Source organism: Phyllostomus discolor, chromosome 5, assembly GCF_004126475.2.
Source record: "Phyllostomus discolor isolate MPI-MPIP mPhyDis1 chromosome 5, mPhyDis1.pri.v3, whole genome shotgun sequence".
In the NCBI taxonomy this organism is placed as follows: Eukaryota; Metazoa; Chordata; class Mammalia; order Chiroptera; family Phyllostomidae; genus Phyllostomus; species Phyllostomus discolor.
The window spans coordinates 47,075,657-47,099,960 of NC_040907.2; the positions used below are offsets into that span (position 1 = coordinate 47,075,657).

The following is a 24,304-nucleotide window of genomic DNA, read 5'->3' on the forward strand; positions in this document are numbered from 1 at the left end:
AGAATTACATCAAGACAAAGGGAGAAAAAAGGAGTCTGTTATTAATAGAATGTGTAGATTGGAACTGGAATGGGAAAATTGGTTCTGGCTCTTGGCGATGGTCTCTCACAGGCCACATGCTCTATGTACTACACTTTCTGATTGGCTTTCTTAGCTTCTGTGTGCAGAATCATACCCACTATTTATTGGGTGCTTCTATGTATGTAACAGGTGCTGTGTTCAGTGTTTTATGTGCCTTTGCACAAAACCTCTGGATAGTATTGTTCATATTGTACAGATGAAGAAACTGAGGGTAAGAAAAGTTAAACTTTACAGAGATGATACAGCTAATAAATATTATTGTTGGGATCAAACCCAGGTTTTCTGATTCCAAGATCCGTGCTTTTAACGGCTATGTGCTTACCCATACCTATATGACTATGTAGAGGGAGCCATAAACATACATCAGGGAATATGTAGCCCTACATACACATCTTGGGGTTATATGGGCATACATATAGCTATATATTCCCTGCAATATGTTTTGTGAAACTTGCAGCCCCTATGTCTCCTTCTTATGTCCCTTTGGTTTCAATGACCACTTCTGCCTTTTACCCTTGGTATTTCATAACTAAAAATTTTGAGAATGAAAATTTGCTTCACCAGCTGATCTTTTTTTGCCATGCTTTGTGTGCTATAGGTTGGCTACCTTCATGTCACATGCCCACCCTGGTTCAATAAGTTATCCCTCTGGAAAACAACAAACTAATACTGAACTGAGGTTGATGGTGGGGCGATTTCACTTATATGGGCTGGGGACATTAAGGTTGGCAGTTTATTAGGCAGCAGGCTTTTACTGGTCTGTCATGTACCAGTATATATTATGTGTGTAAACCATTTTCCCTGACACCAGACTAGTAGTTCAGAGCTTGCTGTTTGAAGACCTGGGTCGCACACCGGCACCCAAATTATATTACCCAGGGCTAATGACTTTATCTCTCTGAAAACTTTTCCCCACTGGTGATATAAATGTCACATGGCCCTTTCTGGGTATTGAGATCTATTGGCTGTAGGGGCTGAGCTAAAATGCTAGAGCTCCCAGGGAGTGTGTTACCATCCTGGGGAGCTCGTTTGCAGTCCAACAGTAGTACTTCATAAGATTCATCTTGGGGGCATGTCTATAAAATTCACATTTTAGGACCTAGCTCACCTCTAGAGGTTATGCTTTAGTCGACTGGGATGGGAGCAAAGGATCTGCCATTTATTAGGTGTGCCCTAAGGATGCAGGTGGTCAGGGGACTTCATGAGAAGCATTAGGGAGGAGAAAATAAGACTTTCAAATGGCTAATCACAATGCTGCTAATTAACTGCTGGGAGACATTAAGTGCTGAGAGAAGAACCAAGAGCTTTGGAGCCCCAGAGGGGGAGCACTAAGTACTGTGGGGGGGGGGGTGCGGGTGCCAGAGAAGGCTTCCCAGAGGTGACTCCCAGCTCAGTAGGAACTCACCAGGGGAAGAGAAGGAGGGCATTCAAGACTGCTGGCAAAGGTGTTGTCTGCTAGATGGTGAGGATTTTGAGGGCAGGGTGGCTTCAATGAGGCAAGAAAGGTGGATAGGCCAGAGCACAGAGAGCCTTGTTTGGTGTAAGTTTATTTCTCTGAGATGGGGCATCAGAAATGTTTAGACTCATGAGAGATGGGTTCAGATTTTACTTTTAGAAAGGGGATTTTGGTTTTAGTGTGGGGCACAGAATGTTGGGGGTGAGACAGACTGCATGGAGACTTGAAACAGTGGTCATAATCATAGGGCAGCTGTGATGAGGAGCTGAAGCCAGAGAATGGATACACATGGAGAGCAGGGGATGGACAGGAGAGATTTGCAGGTGGTGGATGACGGAGTAAGGCACTTAGCTTCGAGACTGGGCGACACCCCCTGACATTTGCAGTCAGATACAGATTGAGGTGGAGAGTAGGGAAAAGCAGGAATGAGTTTTAATTCAGGTATATCTAGTAGAGAAGCCAGTAGATAATTGGGAAAATAAAATTCCAGCTCCAAAGGGAGACTGAGCTTAGTTTAGAAATTTGCAAAAACTCTGATGTCTTGGTGATAATCGAAGGCATAGGTGTACTGAGAGTCCTCAAAAAGAATCTGAGAATGAAGAAAAGGAACATAGAATAGTGAAAAATAGGTCCCCTCATAATAACAATATACAAAAAATAGTCAAAGGAGTTTCAGGATAGCCGGGAGATGTATAACAACTTTGGTGACAATAATCTTGAAGAATCCAATACAAAAAATTAATAATGCTGGATGTCATTATTTTGTTTTTGGTTTGCAGGCTGGTGCTCAATCCACTGAGCCACACCAGCCAGGACGATTTTTTGTTTTTTTCCTTCAGTTACCACATGGCTGATAGATTTTGCTTCACTGATTGGTTCACTATCGTGTGCAGTGATATAGCAAAAAAAAAAAAAAAAAAAAGAAAGAAAAACAGAAGTTACAGGATCATCTACCAAATAAATGTCACTTCAACTCTGGCAACAGAAAACAACATATATATCTTTTTATCCCATTATTAATTCAAGAATCATTTTTATGGTACCTATTTTGTTTGGTATCGAGGAGCTAACTGTGGGTGATTTGGTGGTGAAGGACTGGTCCCTGCTGGCAAAAGGCTTACCTTAGTTCTGATATGTGTGAGTTCCATAAAACAAACATTGCAGATACTAAATGCTGCAAGAGTCTAATTTGCCCCTCTCAAGGGGCACAGAGTGGAGAGTCATCACAAAATGAAAGCATAGTATAGCAGAGACAACGCTGACTAGGGAATTCAGAATAGAGAAACAACCAATCAGGTAAAATGGGCCAGGGAGAGATTAGAGATTACAGGAGGTGCATCTTTAATACAGTATAGTCAAAGAAGGAAAACAAGGTTTTTCTGGAAAGTGAAGAGGGCACTACATCCATGTTCTAGTCCTTAATCGTCCTGAGCATGGCTCTGTTCTCTAGAAACCTGCAAATAGCAATGTCACAAGGTTTGGAAGAAGAATGGCACCTTTAACAACCTCCTCCCCCATCCACTTATTCCAGATGCTTCCAACAGGTGATTTCTCAGAGACCTCAGCCAGGAATCAGGGGAAAATAGGAAGGTTAACAATCTTGCTTCCCTCTCATGCTCCAGGGAGTATGTGTGGGGCAAACTCCGGTTCAGCAGTTTTGTGGGGTTTTTGCTTTTGATGGGATCAGGTTGCTCATTTTCAAAGACAGGAAAAAATGATGTATTTAAGAACAAGAGCCTTGGAGTCAGACTTGTGCTTAAATTCTGGATCTGCCTCTTATCCCCTGGGTGATCTTCTGGCAATTTATTCCACCTCTCTAAGCCTCAGTCTTTGTTACCTAAAAATTTGGGATAAAGATGTGTACCTCATCTAGATGCGGCGGGGATTAAAGGATAATTTTACAAACCCCAGAGCACATTGCAGGGCACCGAGTAGCTGATTAAAAAAAGAAATCTGTCGATCCAACCAGTGCTAGCTATTGTCATGAACAACCTGGAAGAAAAGCAGTGTGGACGCTTAAACCGCAGTCCCCTCCTTCCCAAATCTCTGCCAGGCAGAAAGCCAGTGTCCTAGAACTTAGGGGACTTTTGATGGGTGGAACCTTGAACGGGTGGGACCCCGGAGTCACTCGCGTTGGCAGAGGCGGCGAGAGCTGAGATGGGGCACAGTCCCCGGTAACCCGAGGGTCCAAGTGACCCCAGCCCCGGCAGGGCTGGTGCCCGAGAAGAGAGCCTTGCTCTCTCGCGCTGGCGTCTCCGGGGCCAGTTCTGGGGCGGGAGCAAGGGAAAGAGAGGAGGGGCCACTGGGGGAATTTCCCCGCCTCTCTTGCTTGTTCCATAAATCACCGCAGCCGCGGCGGCGGCCAAGCCGGGAAGTACGCGGAGCCGGAGCGCAGCTTGGTGGCACCAGACACCTCCCTTTCCCCCTACCGCTTTCTTTCTTTCTGTCTTTCTTTCAGTAATTATTATTATTTTTTTACCCCGCAAGCCTCCCCCTCTCCCTCCTCGTTCGGGTGGCTGCCCCAGTCCAGCAGCCGGGTCGCTGCTCCGCCTCCGCTGGGTGCCGCCGGCCGCCCTCGCCTCCCTGCGCCGGGACTCCGGGAAGCGAAAGCTCTGCGGCTCCCAGCTCGCGCTCCGCCTGTCAGCCCCACGGCCGCGCGGCTGGCGTACCCGGGTGCAGGCGTCGCCGCGCTTCGAGACGTCCGCAGCGCCGTGGGGGCCCTGCCCGGGTCCCGGAGACCGCTCGGGCGACTGCTTCCTCTCCCGCCGGCCGCGGGAGCCCGGCGATGGTGGCCGCCCGCGCTCCCGCGCTGTAGCCGGGCGCCCCCTAAGTTTGGAAGCCGCCGCGGCGCGGAGAGGAGTCTGCACTAGGGGAAGAAAGTTTTGCGGGGTGCGCCGAGCGGGCCCTGGGCGCACCTCCCGTTGCTCTCTCCCCGCTTTCCGGCGCCTGGAGCCTGTTGGCGGGGAGTGGGGGGAGGCAGCATGGCCCGCGAGCCGGAGGAAGAGGAGACGGCGGGGACCGCCGCCCTGGCCCACCGCTGCCGAGGCAAGCCGGGCCGGGCTGGGGCCGGAGCGCTGCGGCCGTCCCTCTGGCTGTTCTGCCTGGTCGTATGCTGGCTCCTGGGCGCGGTGGCCGACGCCGACTTCTCCATCCTGGACGAGGCACAAGTGCTGGCGAGCCAGATGAGGAGGCTGGCGGCCGAGGAGCTGGGGGTCGTCACCATGCAAGTAAGTGGCTCACATTGCGCCCCTCAACTTGCCAGACACCCTGTGTCTCCTGCGCTGATTCCCGTTCCCAGCACAGGTCCCCTTGACCGTACACCAACCTCTCTGGCATGCACAGACCACCCCCCACAAGCTTTCCACCGAATACCTCTGTTCTCTGCACAGGATCCCCCCACCCCCAACTGCACACCAACTCTTCCTAGCACGCAGGTACCCACCCCTCTGCAGAAGCCCCTGCCCTTTGCACGGAACCCACTGTCCCTCCCGCCCAGCACCTTCAGCTCGGCAAGGTTTCTCTAGTTCCCTCGCATCTCCTTCCCTAAGTTGTTCGAATCTTCCCCACGGTCTTGTTTTTACCCGGACGCCCCTGCAAACTTCCCTTCCCTCTTTGTGTACGCATCCCGGGGCAGACGGCTGCGTCTGGCTCGGACGATTTTCCGAAGCCCCTAGCCTACCCTCTCACCACCTCCTCGTGTCCCTCCGGACCGAGGCTCATTCATGGACGCCGAGAGGGAAGGCACCAGCAGCTGCCTTTGGGCCACCTGGGTCCCAGCAGAGAGAGGCGCGGGAGCACACTTCGCGCTCCTTGTCCCCGCCCGAGTGCATTGGGGGAGGGGATGATTTGGTATATTCCTGGTAGATTCCTTACTCTTGTCTTGTGTGGGAGTTTTTTTTGTTGTTGTTGCTGTTTGCTGTGGCCATTGTCCGTTGAGCGCTCTCCGCTGTACGATTTTTGTTTTGTTTTGTGTATGCCTTTTGGGGGGCGGGGCGGGGAGGGGAGCACAGTGAATAAGGTTCCTATTTATGTAGTTTGTTTACCGTGTCGCTCTTCCCTAGGAGAAGAGGGGGGCTTCAAAAAAAAATGAGCGGGACTAATTAGGAATCCTGAAGATGTTGACTAATAACCAACAGTAGTAAAAATGGCTAAACAGCAACCACCTGGAGATTGTATTCTGCCGGTATTTTAACCTACTTGGTCGGAAAGGCCCCCTGGCTTAGGAGAGGTTGAGATGACATTAGGAGCCTGAACCTTTGCTGTACCATTCTTCGGGAAAACAACCTCATTCTCTTATGCCTTCTAACAATAATGAAGATGAATGTGGTCTTCGAAAGAACGAAGTTTTCAGGAATGTGTTCTTGCAATAGCTTTCAGAATTCGATTTTACTGTGACCACTGGTCCACCTCCTACCGGGAGGGAGACGTGTTTTGAGTTGCTTTGGTAGGATTCAGGTTTCTGACGTCTTTTTTTTTTTTTTTAACCCCCCTTCTATGACCTCCTCAGGCTCCTCCCAGGATGGTGCAGTTTTCCTAAAGCAGCTAACAGAGAGCTTTTACACTAAAGTAGAAGACGATTAGGATTTTTCTTTTCTTAACAGTGAGGTGAAATTGAAAAGTGGTTGGTTGGTTTGCTGGAAAGATAATTCTGTACAGTATTTATTTGCAGACATCCGGCCATGAAGTGCAATAGAGTCGGATTCTTCTTTCTCTGTAGAATAATAGACAAGCTTTTAAGTTACCTCATTTAACTGTCCTTTCCAATGCACATCTTTCAGGGTTAGATCCAGTTATAATTTTTTCCATATGCACTTTGTGATTTCTGATGACTGTTGACAGAGTTCTGAGGAGTGAAGTGACTTTTAGAGGAAATAGAACTAAAACGTTATGATAAAAAACTAGGACTTTTTCCCCCCAGTGGTGCATGTTTCAACTCATAGCACAAACAATTGTATTTTTGCATAGAGACACCTCTTTTAATAAAGGAAATTTAATATGTTGCTGTTTTGGACTTTGCTTGTAAGATTAGCAGGCATTTGTCACCTTCGCCTCATCACTAGGTCTGGACAAGGGACACTAGGATTTTTTTCCCCTCCTGGTTTAAGCTAAGGGTTTGCTTTCTCTAAGATACTGACAGCAGTTTTTCTGTTTCTCACCCGATCCTTGACAAAAGGTGAAATTGGATCCTAACACATTGTCATTCAGGTAGGGATCCAAAGCAAATGTAGTTTTAAAAGGCTTCCCTGTTGAAAAGGAGACACTTCAGAAAAAAACTCTGATCGGTGGGGGGTTTGTGCCCAAATGGCCCTTTATCTCCTCCCAACTGGCCTCTTTCTAACACCTTTGCAACCTCGTTGTAGAAACTGGCCTCCTGGGGGACAGCGTTTTGTCTGGCAAAATGTGAAGTGGCTTCTCTCCTTTTTTTTGAAAGGAGAAACACACACTATATTTAATATTTAAATTCCTCTTCTTGAGCTGTACATTGATCTGCCACTTGCCTTCACCTGGGAAAATGGGGGCGAGTCTCTTATGAATTTTGTTAGAGTGGCAGCTTTTGGGGGGGCTGGGGGTGGGTGGAAGTACTTGGAAAGTCAAGTCTAAAGCAGATTAGGTTTTTGACCCCTAGAACAAAGATTGCGAGCCTCATATTTTCCTCTAATCCTCAGGAACTTGTTCAGTGGGCCTGAAATTTTGTGGGGCTAGTTACCTAAAGTGCAGATCATACAGGCCTCCCTTGTGGAATGTTGAATTTTATAGCCGTAGAGCTAATTGTTGTTCAGAGGTAGGAAGCCTCGAGTGGATGTTAAGGTGAGCAGGTCGGACTTCCTTATGAGAGGGCTGGGGAAAGGTTGTGTCCCTTTGCAGGAGGAAAAATGTCCTCCCTTGGTGAAGGGATCGACTTCATTCATTCGACCTTAGCATTTCCAGCTCGTGCAGACCTTTCAGGACAGCATCTTATTTGGTGAAAAACTTTCAAAGTCAGCATATATGTAAAGAGCCTATTTTCAGACTTTTTAATTTCCGACTGTTGTGGCTAAAATTCTGCAAAGATTTTTTTTTTAATTTTGAGAAATTGCAAAATCAGTCCTGAAACAAGGCGTGTTCCAGCATTTTGAATGGCAATACATACTGCTCGCAAGAGTTTGCAGGTGGTAATTTTGCAAACAAACAAACAAACAAAACCCCCCCACCAAACCCCCCACCAAACAAACAAACAAACAAAACCCCAGCCTTCTTTCAGCACTGGCGTTTCCCATGATATAGGTTTTGTGCCCGCTGATAGAGGAGACAGTCTGAAAAGTGGTCCATCTTAAAGATTTTCTTGGAAAGGTTTTCTCCTGGAGGCTGCTTGCTCTTTCTGTTGTTGTTGTTGTTGCTCCTTTTTAGTAATGGAGACACTTGAAAAAAACCTTGAAAAATTTGCACCAACTGATTCTGCTAGTGCCCTGGGAAAGCTGTCACTGAATACTGCCCCCCTGGCAGAGGACATCATACATCATGTGTAAAAGTCAAAAACCTAATCATTGTCTCCTTGGGGGTCTGGTGCAGTGAAACCATCTACATCATGGTCTGGGGAACAGAGAGTGGCTGTGTCCAGGGAGACTTGAGCTTTTGCTTATTCATTCATGCGACAAGTTTTTATCAAGCTGCGTGGGGGAGGGAAAAGAACTCTATACTTGGTTCCAGTATAGAGAGTTCCAGTGCATGAAGATCATGCACTTAAAGTTGCATGATCTTCATCTGAATATTTGGGAATGATGATTCTCCCCAGAGATTTTTTCTGTAGACTTAATGGAAAGAGTGCATGTGAAGGCACCCATTAATGTGAAGCTGGAACTGAGAAATGTTGATGAATGTGGTTTTTCTTGAACGGAGAAATATTCATTGAATGCTTACTGCGCACAGAGCACTGTGCTGGGTGTTCAGGGGATTTACAAGGGGGTATTCCAGCACAGCTCCTTACATTTACAATCTGGAGGAGGAGGTAAGATTGCACAGGTAAAATGGTGAAGTAACAATGCCTGCTTGTTAGAAGGCATATCTGGCTCTGGGAGCCATTTCACCAGGCACTTATAAGGCCCATTTAACATTATATGACAATACAGGCTTCCTAACAGCGAGAGCCTGGCACACGGCCAGTGTGCCCTCCTTGAAGTTAGCTCTAACACAGCTCTGCGGGGCCGGGCATAGTCACTGTGAACTTGGCAGACACACCAGCAGGTTGGTCAGACAGCTGCTGTATGTGGCTTGGAAGGAGTTAGGGGTACTTCTGATAGAGGCAGAAGAAATAACAGAAGCAAAAACTAGAGCTTCAGGTCAAATTGAAGAAAGAGCAGCAGCCAGGACAGATGTGATATCAGGAACTGAAGGGCTCGACTGGAGTGGGGTGAGATGTTGGCTGAAAATGTGGAGCAAGGTTGTAAATAATGACTGCAGCTGAAAGTGAAAGGGAGGCCCTCTTTCTGTGCAACTGAACAGCATTGCCTAAATTCATTGTTCATTTTTGCAACAAATGTTCAGCAAACTTTGGGGGAGGGGTCTTCTGCTTTATGAGGGGCCTCTGGTTAGACTAAGCTGGATAGGTAAGGTGAGTATAAGGCCTGGTTCTTACTCATGCTTAAGCTCTCAGCTGATGATGGAGACATACAAAAACAGGTTTGATAATACTGGGGTTAGTGAGAGGCAGGGCGGTGGTAGAATGCAGTGGGTTAGTGCCATGGTGGAGAGAGGAAAAGGGCCTTGTGTGAGTATGGAGAATGGCTGCCCCAGTCCATCTGATGAGGTCGCAGAAGGTGGCTATTCCTCCTTCAGCCTGTTCAGTGAACTGTCTACACACATAGGCCAATTCTGAAAGCAGCAGCAGCAGCCTCAAAATTGAAGGGTAGTCAAATCAGTACTTCATCAGACATTTCTAATTCCCATTGATGGTACCGGACAAGGTAGTTGGTGTATTTTGAATGCCTGAATAGGGCATGCTGTGACACCTGTACCTCTTTATATGGCCCCATGTCTTGGTTCCATAACTCCTGGAGCTTGTGTGGTTACTGGACATAAACATCTTGGTGGCTCTACTATTACTGCATGCTGATGTGCAGTGACATTTAGGTAAGGTTTGTATCTTCCCTTAAATAGTGTCCATCATTACCAGGAATGGCATGTTTGAGGTTGCTTCGAATGTATACTTAGGTAATATAGAATATTTTAGAGGTGAGAAATCACCTGTATTTGCAAATAATATGGTTTGATTCTATGCCTTGTGTCCAATATAAGCCCTAATAGAAAACCCGCTGACTTGTTCTCTGCTGAAAATGAATATTTGGAGTAGAAGAGAATCGACCATTGATGGATGACTCTGAGTTGAACTCGGTGAGAATGAGCCCAAGAAAAAGCACGTTGAAGGATTTCCGATGGACTATCCCTGTTGTGCTTAGGACTTCCTTCACTTCCTCTCCACTAATACCTGTCTTATAGTTGGCATCCTCGCCTGTGCTTAATGTTTTTCATGCCAATCATACTTGAGTCTGGAGGGGTAGGGGGGAGGGGAAGGAGAGCGCTTCACACTTTATAACTTGGTGCTATTTCTGGTTGCTGCTTGAGGAGTTCCTTCCTTGAGCTTAAGTGGATGAGCAGACAGGAACCTTGCAGAACTCTGGAATTTTGGTGTTATGTGCAGTGGGATTTATTTTGGATCTGTTTGGACCTGGTGTAAAAGTGTGTGGAAATTCAAAATATGAAGGGCAACAGTTTAAACAAATTTATTTTTCAATTACAGTTGACATTCAGGGACAGTTTTGACTTAGCTGGTTTTAACTGCGTAACTTTTGTGTTACTAAATTGCTCTGAACTTTTGTGTTTTAATGCTTCATTTGGTGAGTTGAGAGAAATATATTTTAAAAGTGGTTAGCACAAGGTATAACATAGGAACAGTCAGTAAATAGAAAAAAATATGGGACAGTCTATTTAGTACCTGGGCAGAGAACCTGGAAGTCAACAGACATGTGGATCCCAGGCCTGAAGGAATCCGAAATCTGATTTTTAGAACCTGCATATTTCAGTGCGGTCAGCCCTCTGTCCCAGGGGTTACAAAAGTGTGGTGCACCGGCCTCAAGGATGTGGTGCAAAACCATCCTTCGAGGTTTATGAAGAAAATATTAGACCTGCTATTCATGGTTATTTGCTTAAAGTTTTGTATTACAAAGATTTGAAAAAAAACACACACAAAAGTAAAGAGCATGACATTAAAATGCCCCTGTGTCTTACCCAGCCTCAGCAGTATTAACTCCTGGTCAGGCTGGTTCTGTCTCTGCCCCTCCCCACTCTTTCCCTCCCCACTCTTTCCCTCCCCCTGATTATTTTGAAGCTAATTCCAGATACCACATCATTTTATCCATAACAGTTTTATTACATTCTTATTTAATTTCTATATTTTAAATGCTTTATAATATATATAATGTCGATACGCCAGCATGTAGAATTTGTAATCCACATGTAAACACAAATATTTTGGAGGGTATATACTTAGTTTCTTATGATGATATGCTTGAGCAAAGCCACCACTGCTGAGTCCCCTTAGCCCTTTACAAATAGTTAGTATTTTTGCTCAGCAACCTCTTTAGCCTTCCAGAAGTAATGCCCAAGCTTCTTTTGGGAAGCTTCTCTGGAACCCCTTTATTCTCTCTTATACATGCCACGTGGCCCTCGTTTTCAGGCCTGGCTTTCCGCTCAAAGCTGTGAGGTTCCGTGTGTTCTTAGGGCCATGCTGTGTGGGCCATGTCTTCTACTGCCTGTTCTCTCCCCCTCCAAGAGGAGGAAGGGGTGAGAAAGGGACAAGGCAAGATGCACTGTAGGTGGGAGAGAGAAGAGGGTGGGAGGGGAAAAGCCAGACTGCATACGTACTTGTCTACTAATCAGCCAGTCAGCAGATATTCACTGGGTGCCTCATTTTGCAGAACTGGAGGCTGAAGGAAGGCAGAAGTACAGGACATCCACATCTCTGAGAGCTCACGTCTTGTTATCAGGGAGGCTACCCAGTTTGTGCAGGTCGAGACAATATAGAAAGAAATTCTAAAATATGGGGCCTAGATTACACTGAGTGTTATTGAATTGAACATTTACAGGGGTCAGTTAGACAAAGTGAGTGATGGGGGCCAGGCGTGGGTCAGTAAAGACCGGTGATGCTGTTGTCCAGGAGGGCTCGTGCCAGGCTGATGGGAGGCAGAGGCACCTCCTATGGTTGCCACTGCCATTGCGGGTCCAGTGTTGCCACATGCCTCTGTTTTTTCAGGAGAAGCTGGATATCTGTTTTTTAGATGAAATCTCTTGATTCTTAACATGTTGGCAACTAATTCAGATTTTTTTGGCCAAACCAAACATGTCCGCAGGCTGCATCAGGCCAGAGGCCACCAATTCACAGTGACTAGAAGTATTCAGTGGGTCCCAGGAGGTGAAATCAGTGCTTGTGTGTAAGGTTGTGGGGAAGCAAGTTTCTGGGTAATAGAAAGGAAAACATTCTCATAGAACTCTAAATTGGATTGCTTTGGAAGATGAGCTTCTTGTCATCATAGTTACTTAAAGAAATAGTGCCTGGCACCAAATAAACATTCAGCAACTATGATTGGCTTGAGGTATCCACCATCAGTTAATTTCGGATGCAGTGAAGGTTATGAGAAAGGAGGTTCTGGATGCTTAGAGAAAGTATGTTGACCTTTCTGTGGGGTGGAAAGGGATTCTGAAAATCCTCCTGGAAAAGGTGGAATGAAGAGGAGTTGGTTAGTCAAAGAATGGAGTTCTGGGAGGTCTCCTTAGTAATGGCACCTTTGTGGATGGAAAGATGGTATTAAGGTTTGGAGTTTGGAGCGCTACAGGGAAGAGTGGGTGCAGAAGAGGTCACACCGTGAGATCCTTGGATCCTTCACATCAGTTGCAATTTACATGGCAGGTAATAGAACACCCAATTTTTATTATCGTGAAGGTGAAAGCAACCTACCGCCTTATGTAAGTGAACAATCCAGGGTAGATTTTTGGGCAGGGCTGGATTAGGGCTCAAACAGTGTGGTCAGTACCCTATTTCTCTCTCTTTGCATGCCCACTTTTCTTAACGGGCTTCTCCCCTTTGTTTCAACATGGCTAGCAGTAGCTCAGAAACGTTTGAATTGGGAACTAGCTGCTGTTTGTGCCTGAGTCTCTTGTATTTGGAGATGTGTTGTTCTGGGAGAGAGGACATAGAAATCTGGAGAAAGCTTGGTACTGTCACTCAGCTGAAGGATTTAGGATTCAGACACCATCAGCAGCTACCGGCAGCCAGAGCCTGAACCATATCTAGACTCTGCCTCCCCAAGCTCAGTTTAGGAGGGGCTGCTTTGTGGTCTTCCTGCTTCTGGCTCACAGACTGGCTGGCTGGCTGGCTGGCTAGCTTCCCACTGTGGTCTTGTGGTCTGCCCTCATGGCTTGTACAAATCCAGGCTCAGCAGGGCTGCCCTTGGCATGCCTTTTCTTCTTGACCTCTCAGGTCCACAGATCACTGGGTGCCATGGGAACTGGGAAGGACTGGAGAGAAAGTCACATCTACTTCCCTTATTTCACAGATGAGAAACAGGCCCTGTGGGAAATTGGCCGTCTGGATATCATACCAGCAGTAAGTGGTAGACTTAGAACTCAAGTTAGTCTTAGGACTCTTGCTTTGACCCTTTTCACAGTACTGTGGAAGCTCCATTTTTCCAAAGGAAGGTTGCCTTAAAATGGAAAGCAAACTTGACTTAATTAATTAAGAACCTTTACATTCCTCTTCTGGAAAAAAAAAAAGTCTGGCTTAGTTATTTTATGGCTGAAAACTTAAAGCTGATAATCTTATTTGGCAGCTGACTACATTTGTTTGTTTGTCTGTCTGTTTGTTTTAGTTAAGTTGTTACTGCCCTGGCCAGTATATCTCAGGGGTTGGAGCATCATCCCATAACCTAAAGGTTGTGGGTGTGAGTCCCAGGCAGGTCACATACCCAGGTTGTGGGTTCATTCCAGGTGCAGACACGTATGATCCTCAGTCTCGGCACTGGTCCCTGGTCTGGGTGCTACGGAGGCAACCAGTCGATGTCTCTCTCTCCGCCTTCCTCCCTTTCTCTAAAAAAAGCAAAATGTCCTCGGGTGCGGATAAAAAAAAATTGTTATTTAAATACCTAGAAGTCAGTGAGCCACTGAAGAAATACGAAAGTTCTCAGACTTACTATAATGTTTATAGATATTTTTTAAAAGAGCACATGGTCAACAGCTATTTATATTTGTGAACTTGTACCACCAAAATTAATTTTTTATTACAAAGGTACCGACTAAAAAGAAAAAAAATTGTTGGGGAGGAACAGTGGTGTGTGTGTGTGTGTGTGTGTGTGTCATTTGTAAAAGCCACAGAAGGAAATTCCACCTGTAATTTTCAGGCAAAGTTCTCTATTGAATTTCAGGACCTGCATCTCTCTTCATAGTCACTTACAGTCCCTAGGAGTAAGAAGTAAGTTTGTTCTTTCTCTTCCTTCTTCTCCTTCTCCTTCAAAAATTACAACAGTGTTACTACTTTAGAAGGGTTGTGTGACTTGATACCGAAACAAAATGTGATGATGTCATGTGAATGACTTGTTACTTTGCCCTCTTCTGAGTTCAAAAGAAGTTTCCCCTAATGTACGTTTACACAGTTAAATAATTTCTGAATTATTACAGTTAGAAAAGTTCCAAAACCTAAATACTGGAGTGGATCGACTGCAGAGTGGCTTGGTCCATCGTTTCCCTGGAAATAGTGTGCTTTATTGGGACTGCAGGGTGGAAGCCAGTCGAGGAAATTCTTATCTGTTGTATGTGATAACGCTTGTTTCTCTTCCAACCATAACAGTTATTTTAAAGACTCTGTCAAAGACCAAGACTGCAGCATTTTTTTCCTTGATTCCCCTTGGATAGTTCCTGAAATTTCTTCTTCTTCTTCTTCTTCTTTTTTTTTTTTTTTTTTGCATGGAGTATTTTAAAAGCTACTCCAAGGCCCTGGTGGAAGGGCAGTGAAAATCGGCAAGCCAGTGAGAATGAATCTGAATTTTTAATTAGGCTTTGAGTTGCTTCTTCAAAGTGTGGAGACATCATTAGTGATGTAAGTCTTGTTGCATTAGCAGAGACTGACATTTTACTTCAAACAGGGAGAGTGCAGCTGTCCTGTGCAGATAAAAGTTGCCAAGTGCGGAATAGCAAGGTGGATTGGTAGATAATTAGCTGTCCCACATTACTGCAGTGTGGAGGAAGCCTGCCAGTCATGGGCAGGAAGGAGGAATTATTAGGGGAGAAAATCCAAGTGTGTCATGAAGCAATTTGAAATCACTTCAGCTGCGGCAGAGCTGATAAGGCGTATGTTAAGAAACAAGACAAACTGAGTCTAGTATATGATGGCCAACTTTAAAAAAAAAAAAAATTAAAAGGAGGAAGGGCCAGAAATTAATGATCCGTAAGTACACTGAAGCACAGATTCATCGGTCTGCTCTGACTCCATATATAAAATAATAACAAATTTAAAATAACCTTCCTATTTCTGTGTCACTTGAAAATAAAGTGAGGGTTCTATCTAGAAAAGAAATCACAGGGAAGCCATAAAACTTGAGAATTACTGGGCTATGTTTAACCACAGTACGACTTGAAGGAGAAATTTTAAAGGACATCACCTCCCTGATATGGGTTACAATATTTATAAATGGCTTGAGGATACTTTTATGGCCTTATTGGTGGAATATGTGCATTATATAGACATTCTTAGCTTCCCAGATCAGATGAGATCAGGTACATTCACCGTGGTTTGGCCTTAGACTATGTAGTCTTAAAAGTTTTACTGTGATCATCACATTTATCTCTAGGAAATAAGAGGTGTAGAAGGACCTGTTGGGGGGTTTTGTCCATCCTCAATCTTTTGCTAACTCAAATGAAACTTCATGGAACTTTGCTGGCCCCTGCCAGGGTACTTGGACTCATTTGTTCTCATTCCGTGCATGTTTGTTGACTGGCTTTCTCCAAAGCCAGTATGTCCCCTGGCAGTCCAGAGGCGGGAGGTGCTGCAGTGTGGGTGCTGTGCTTGTCTTGGGTAGCGTCCTCTGAACGAGAGCTGCCCTTGGCCAGTGCAGGAGAGCCAGGTTTTTGCTCTGCTGCTGCTTCTGCTCCCTCCCTAGGAAACTGTCACTGGGTTGTTGCTGCCCTGGGCAGGTTTGGAGAAAGCTGGGAGAGCTGAGGTTTTCGGCAATGTTGGCTATTGGATCCAGAGTTGCTTTCAGTGACCCTACGTGAAACAGGGGTATTTGCCCCTCCACAGCCTTGGAAGGGACTAGACTCAGTGTTGATTGTGAAGCAATTTTATTTGCTCTGGGTTGAGATCCCTAGAGATAGTGTAAATTCAGATGGCTGTCAAGGGGGCTTGGATAATTTCATTTGCGTACGTGTATATTCAGATAATAAATGTGGGCAAGAGTTGCAAACAATAAAGCTTTGCACAGATGAAAGCTATTAGAGCATGAACTCCTACAGGAAAGAGCCCAGATTTATTCATTTGTGGGCCTGGTGTGGTCAGCACTATCTCTGGCATGTGGTGAGGACTCAAAAATGTCTGAACTACAGAGATGGTGTGCTCATCTTAAAGAGCAGACTGTGTAACTCTCTAAAAGTTATTACAGCAAACTTTTACTACTATGTTTCATGTGTTAATTTCATTACTCTAGATTTAGAGTGAATTGTCTTGAGCCTTTACTTGCTACTAAAGATTTAAAATGTTTGAGATGAGTGAAAGTGTCTAGCTAGTGTATCAAGCATATTAGAACTCCAAGTATTAGGTGCTTCTGATGTTTAATTTTTTCATATTAGAGAAAGTTGGATTCATATTGAGGACATTTAGGAATATAAAACAATGGAAACATGTGTGTATACTTGCAAATTGTGTGCTTAGAGCTACTTTATCCTAGAGGTTAAATTCATTGGTTAATTTGCTTAGCAAATGTTTATTGAGCACATACTGTATGTGTAGTACTACACTTAGATTTGAGTCTGATTAATTAAAAGAGACATGATCCCTATTCTTACGGAGCACACCACCTACTAGGGGAAATAGACATTAAAGAAATAAACATACAAATAAATATACATTGCATATTTTGAGTAGTATTATAAAGGACCGAGTACCAGGGAGAGCCTTTAAAAATATGTCAGATAGGTTACTTCTCTGCTTAAAGTTCACTCAAGGTTCCCATCTGACTTGAAGTAAAACCCCAAATTACAGTGGCCTTCACGGCCAGATATGATCTGGCCCCTGATACCTTTGTGGCTTCTCTCCCCTTCGATCACCAGGCTCCCACTCTTCCCACATACACAGATGCTGTCCTTCCAACACTCCAAGCATATACCCTCCCCAGGTAACTCTGTTCACAGCTGTTTTCCAGTGGAATGGTGCTTGGCACAGAGAATCACTCAATAAATGCTTATTGGACAAGGGTGAGTGGGATTGACGAGTCTATACTGGGTGGTATGGGATGGAATCTGAGGAAGTGTGATGGAAGGGAGGAGTTAATCATGGGAGGATTTGGAGGGCTAACAGAAGGAGGAGGAGCCAATTGAGGAGGAGTTGGGGACTAGCGGAGGGAAAAAGGGAGAATCTAGCAAGGGTTGGGGAAATGAGCATTCCAACAGAGGGAAGAGCCTGCTCGGAAAGGCAGGACTTAGGCATGCTTGAAGAACGGAAAGAAAGCTAAGCAGCTAACTAGCATGACAGCAGAAGGGTGGTGCAAGTGAGGAATTTGGATTCTTACTCCTAATCAATGCAAATATAGTTGTTTTCTAATAACTTGGTCATGCCCTTACTGATAAGGACCCATAGAAGGGTGAAGATGCTGGTGAAAGACCCTGGATCTGTAGACAAGTCTGGAAGTCTGGAAGTTGGAATGTCTGTGCAGGCCCGTTGTTTCTCTCTCTTCCAGTAGAGAGAGAAGGGAAACTATGCTTCCTTAAAATATATCATGGAGAAAAAAATTTTATTTATTTACTTTTTTAAAAGATTTTATTTATTTATTTTTAGACAGAAGGGAAGGGAGGGGAAAAAGAGAGGCAGAGAAACGTCTCTGTGTGGTTGCCTCTTGAGCACCCCCTACTGGGGACCTGGCCTGCAACCCAGGCATGTGCCCTGACTGGAACCAGCAACCTTTTTGGTTCGCAGGCCAGCACCCCGTCCACTGAGCCATACCAGCCAGGGCAGGGATAAAAAAATGTTAAAATGTAGCTTTATTATTCTGATTCTAGAATTTTTAAAAAATCATGGTTTCCATGTTATTTTTCTGTTTCTTGGCCAAAAAACCCCCAAAAACCCAACCAAACTTCTAGAGCCAATTCTGAATACAGTACAGGAATACCTTTTTTATTGTACTTTGTTGCGCTTTGCAAATATTGCATTTTTCACAAATTGAGAGTTTGTGGCAACCCCACACTGAGCAAATCTGGGTGACATTTTCCCCACATACTCAGTTGATGGTTAGCGTTTTTTTAGCAATAAAGAAATTTTAATTAATGTATACACATTGCTTTTTGAAAAGATGTAATGCTTAATGGACTACAATGTAGTGTAAACATAACTTTTATGTGCATTGGAAAACCCCAACATTATGTGACTTGCTTTATCGTGATGTTCACTTTATTGTTGGTGGTCGGGACTGAACCTGCAATATTCCTGAGTTTTGCCTGTAGTGAACTCTTGCAGCAAAGATTCAGATGTACTTCCCCCATTGTATTGCATTGATAGATTGACTGATTGATAGGTATATATATAGTAAAATGTACCTTTATTCCTCCTGACAAATAGCAAAGATTGCTTTAAAAAAAAAGATCACTTTTTTAATGTGGCTTTGAAACATTAGAACCAAAATTTTGTGAAGTGTATTGCGCATTATTTTTTCATTCTTTTAAAGAAGTTGTGGTAAATTATACATAACACAATTTTCTATTTTAACCTTTTTAAAAATACACGGTTCTGTGGCATCAAGTGTGTTTGCATTGTTGGGCAGCCATCTCCGGAGCTCTTCCATCTTCTCGAACTAGAACTCGGGCCCCTTGCACAGCAGCTCTTCCTTCTCCCGCTGCCAGGCCTCGGCAACCGCTGTTTACTTTCTGTCTCTATATGTTTGACTACGCTAGGTCTCTCCCAGAAGTGGAATTGTGTATTTGTCGTTTTGTGACTGATTCATTTCGCTTACCCTATCTTAAATGTTCACGCATGTTATAGCATGAATCAGAATTTACTTCCGTGTTAAGGCTGAATAGTAGTCCATCATATGTACACATTTTATCTGTCCATCCATGCATCGGTGGACACTTGGGTTGCTTCCATCAACTGCGTACTGTAAGTACTGCTACTGTACACATGGGTAGTACAAATATTTGAATCCCTGCTTTCAGTTCTTTTGGGTCTACACCCAAAATTCCAGGAAGTGGGATTGCTATATCATGTGATAATTAATTCTATGTGTAATTTTTTTTGAGGAACAGTCATGCTTTTTCCCATAATGGTTGTACCATTTTATGTTCTTATCAACAGTGGACAAAAATTCTAATTTCTCCACACTCTTGCCAACACTTGCATATTTTTTAAAATAATAGCCATCCTAATGTTTGAAAATGTACTCCCTTTGGTGTAGAGTTCCATGAGTTTTTATAAATGCACAGCCATGTAACTGTCACCCCAGTGAAAACACATCACAGTTTCATCAGTCCCCCAAACTCTCTCTGTAGTCAGTTCCCGCCCCCCCCCCCACCCCCCAACCTGGAACCCCTGGAAACCATCTCCAGCTCTGCAGTTTTACCTTTGCCAGAATGGTGTATAAATGGGTGCATTATGGTATGCATTTTGAGCCTGGCTTTTTATTTAAATGTAGCATAATACATTTGAGATTCAGTTATATTGTGCATATCAGTAGTTCATTTCCTCCTGCTACTGAGTAGAATTCTGTTGTGTGGGTGTACCACAGTTTGTTTATCCATTCACCAACTGAAAACCATTTGGACTTTTTTGAGGTCATAAATCTACTGTAAACATTCCTATATGTTTATTCATGGACAAGTTTTTGTTGGAATGTATGCTTTCCCATCTCTAGGGCTGGGATTGCTGTGTCATATGTTAAGTGTATGCTGAACTTTGTCAGAAACCGCCAGTCTGTTTTCCAAAGGGGTGGTACACCATTTTGTCCTCCCACCAGCAGTGTGTGAGGGTCCTGATGGCTCCATGCCCTCACCGGACCTGGGTCGGTCAGTCATTTTAATGTTAGTCGTTGTGAAATGTGCGTAGTGGTATCTCATTGTGGTTTTAACAAACGTTTCCCTAGCAGCTAATGGTGCTGAGTGTTATTTCATGTGCCTGTTTGCCATTCCTCTATACATGTATTTTTTGGTGAAATGTCAAAACCTTTGCCCATTTTAACATTGGGTTGTTCCTTACTATTGATTTTAAAAAACGATTTATTAAGTTTGTAGATTTGCACAATGATCACCACCATTCCATTATATAACATTTCTGTAACTCCCCAGAAGTTTCTCTGTGCTTTTTATTGTTGAGTTCTGAGAGGTGTTTTTTTATTCAGATGCACTTTTTATTTTCCTTGTGAGTGCCCAATTCTACTACTCTTAAGTATTTTTTTTAAGTGACATTGTTCTCACAAGAAATTTGCTTTCATTGCTTAATAATAACGCCAGGATTAGAAAGACTAATGTGTAATCCAGGATAGATCAGAATCTCTAAGAGAGAGTTGTAGATTTTGCAGTTCTTGTTTTCAGCTCAAAACAAAGCATTTTTGATAAGTTTTGGTTATCCCTGGCTGGTGTAGCTCAGTGGATTGAGCACGGGCTGCAAATCAAAGGATCTCTGGTTCGATTCCCAGTCAGGGCACATGCCTGGGTTGCAGGCCAGGTCCCCCAGTAGGGACCACATGAGAGCCAACCACACATTGATGTTTCCCTCTCTTTCTCCCTCCATTCCCCTCTCTCTCTTAAAAAAAAAAAAAGGTTTTGGTTAACGTGGCCTGTGTGGATTTTTAGATTTAGTCAATCTATTAGTAACTGCTGATTGAACTTCTCTCTGAACTGCTCTTTGTGTGAGGATATAGTGATAACAGAACAGAGTCCCTACCTTTGAGGGGCCTGCCTTCTAAAACAGGGAGGTAGATAGTTAAGTATGCAGAAATTGAATATAACATTGGACCCTGCTTAGTTCTATGAGGGAGGTAATAGAGGTTAATGTGCTGTTTCAAAGGAGGCCTCCTGGGGGGGGGGGGGCGCTGCTCTTGGAGCTGAGTGGAGGCGTGAACGGTGTTGAGAGGCCTGGGACGCACTAGGGGAAGGAGTAGGAGCCATAGGCCTGAGAGGAGGACGGACTTGGTGTGTGTGAGGGGGCTGAGAGAGGGCACTGAAGGAGGGTGGAGGTGGAGGAAGACGAGAAAGGATAAGATCACCGTGGAGACCAGAGTTTGAATTTTATTCTGGCTGAACTGGGAAGCGTTTGGAGGATTTTAAGCACAAGAGTGACCTGGTTGACGTTTGTTTTAGAAACATCCCCCATGGCTATTGGGAACCCTCATTGTATGGGGTGTGGGTGGAGGTGGAGAGAGTAACGAGGGTATTTATTCTTCACATTTGCTTTCGAGATTTCATTTAAATATGATGAAATTGTATTATTTGTATGCACATCAGCAAGGACCCACTGGGCCAAGGCTATGATTTGAAAGAAGGTAGGATAGCTGCAACAGAATAAAGATTCAAGAAAATAAGACTGGTCAATATAGAAAATATAAGACAGCATTGATAATCTTCATACTTATAGATATTCTCTGCTGAGCTATTGATTAAAGGCAGTTAAGACTTAGTTTACCAGCAATATAACTTTTCATAAGTCCTTTCCTTTTTTTTTCCCTCACTTTATAAATAGAAAAATCATACCTGTGTCAACCCTGGGTTAAGAGTCACAGCGGATGTCATAGATTCATTGTTATCATTGTTGTTGTCATAGGGTATGTTGAATTGCAAGTAACAACCCATCCCACCTGAAACTGCCTTAAGGATACAGTTTGTTGGCTTAAATAACTGAAAGGTCTCTATATAGTGTGAGTGAGCTGCAGACACAGTTTGATCAGAGCGCTGGCTCCATGTTTCCTCCCTGTTACTCTTGGGGCTCTGTCACCCTCTAGATAGTAGCTAATTCTCAGGCTGGTTTTGCCTGTGGTAAAATGAGTGCAGTGATTCTAGACCACTCGGGCATGTCGTATTCTTCAGAAGAGGATACCACCCTCTTCCACGCATTGTAGCATGCTTTGGGCTCACCCTGTTTGGACCTGACTGTGGTGAGTGGAATGCAGGAGGATGGGATTACATTAGTTTGTGACAGTCAGGAGCTACTCCTACAGCTGGGCAGGGGGTTGATGCCACCTGCACCTCACGACTGGTGCGCAGTCTAGTGATTTGGGCAGCAGGGAGGTCACACAGGTGTTCACTGCAGTTATCATTGTCATTCCATGCAGTAGAATATGGGAATGATTTGGATCATCTTGGCAGGTTTCTTAGTTTTGTTGGACTCTCCCTCCCCCGCTGTAAAATTTTAACTATTTACTGAGCTCCTGCATGAAACATAGGAAGCACTTGATGGTGTTATGTTAGCACAGTAATCTGGGACTGCTTAATCTGTTTGCTTAGTGGAGAATCCAAATCAATTAGTGTAGAGGCAATTCTAATAATTTATATATTAAAATATAATTTTAGCTTCATATGAGATGATTATGATTTGGAATTACCCATGCTAGTGGAGTTTATATTTTATAAACCTGTTATTAGAGATGCATCCTAATAACATAATATGTTTCTTGACATAACATGTTTCAGTCAGAATTATGTTTCTAAGCACCTGATGAGAGATATCTTATAACTTGTGTTTTGCAAATTTTAGATTCTTGACCAATCTCCATTTGTCCATCCCTAATTCTTTTGTTTGTGTCTATTTCATGATGACATTTGAAAAGTCATGAAGAGAATTGCTGTGTTACGGTGTGATTATTAAATAGCCTGCATTTAGTTCATTTAGTGACTAAAACTAAAGAATGGTTAATACATTTCCAAACGAACATAAATACACATTTTATTGGATTCTAATAAATGACTTTTGTGAGATTTGTAGTTACAAAAATAATTGCCATCTGTTTTGGACAGAGTTCACAAGAATTCATTGTTAAGGGAATCTCATTTTGACATAGTAAAATATTATCAAGAAGGTGGAGTATGATAAATATCCTTTTCTGTTTACCCTCCCAAAATTTGTCTATTTGATCTGACTCAAGAGTTCAGGACTTGAATATAACACAATTTTCACTTAGCACATTTATAGGTTATTGAAGTGAAGGTATGTGGTGCCATTTCCTATAATATCTGCCATTGAATGAATCAAGAGGTGGGAAGCCTGCAACCAGAACCATTATTGTTCCTCCAGCCATTCTTTTAACATGCAAACAGTGTGCACACACGCTACCAAGCAGTGCGCCTCATTCTGTAATTTTTGGTATCTTTCATTTCATTAGACTTTTATTTTTATACACTGGTTCTCTTAGTTATGAGACTAAGATCAGAACCGTAGAGACAGACATTGGACCATTCCTTCTTAGTTTTATGATCACATTAGAATTCTGTAAAAATACTTTTTCTTAAAACAGTCACATCTTTAAAATTTTAGAAATGGTTCATGTATCTAAACAATGTAACCGGGACAGTTAAGTAAGAGATGAAATAGTAACCTCTCATCTCACACACATGAACGTCTGCTGCTCGTTACACATTCTTGGAGACACTGGAGAGCGTCGTCGGCAGAGTCCAGTCCTGCTTTCCTGGAGCAGACGTTCTCCTGGGGAGATGAGGAAGCGGTCTGGGAACAGTGGGGGACCGGGTCATTCCCAGAGATTATGCACATGCAGCGATCAAGACTTTTGCTGGATGGATGCGGAGGGGTCACAGACTGAGGGATTCTGAGGGATAAGCCCTTTAAGCTAGTCTCTCGCAAGCCACATTTCTTGTTTATGGCATTTTTCAAAGACTCACAAGTGGCCTGTAAACAATTACTGTGCTTTATTCTTCTGTGTGTTTCCTATAAACCCTTAACTTGGATTTTTATTTCTTTTTTCTAACTTAGCTTTCTGAGACTTACCTCATTCTCTAGTCTCCTAGGACTGTCCTGTTAGGAAATGGGAATGCTTACCTTCTTGGAGGCTTTGGGGATGTGCTGCACAGAAAGAAAGAGAGAGAGAGAGAGAGAGAGAAAGAAGAGAGAGAGAGAGAGAGAGGGAGGGAGGGAGGAAGAAAAGAAAGAAGAAAAAGCCGTTTTTAAGGAGTACAGAGGCCATCCTGAAAGGTGACAAGAAAGCCTGAACGCTTCCAGCTATCCTCAGTTTACGACACTCTGGCTTCCAAAACTCATTTCGAAGTCTGTTGATTGAAACAACATTCACCCAAAGGGGTTATAAAAGCGCAGCCAGTACCCAGGCCAACTCACAAAAAAGCCTGTTTTGAGAAACTTGGATTTTTAATGCAAGCCCCCTCACTGTCCTTCAAAGCCTCAGGTTTCTCACTGTGAGAATCAGGGGTACATCCATGGTTGTAGGGTTATAAGAAAGTCTGTGAGATTATCTGGCACGCAGCCTGATGTCAGAGGTTTCACGAAGTGTTAGCCTTTTCTTTATGAAGGGATTCGTTGCTGGGATT

At 43.9% G+C, this 24,304-nt stretch overlaps 1 protein-coding gene across 1 annotated transcript in view; it reads left to right on the forward strand.

The window, feature by feature from the left end:
* Positions 1-4,491: 4,491 nt before the first annotated feature.
* CACHD1 (cache domain containing 1) overlaps positions 4,492-24,304 on the forward strand; it is a 206,686-nt gene continuing 186,873 nt past the window's right edge. The window contains exon 1 of the mRNA XM_028512383.2: positions 4,492-4,764. Within this exon, the coding sequence (XP_028368184.1) occupies positions 4,519-4,764 (246 nt within the window). The 5' untranslated portion in view covers positions 4,492-4,518. The remainder of the gene's footprint in view (positions 4,765-24,304) is intronic.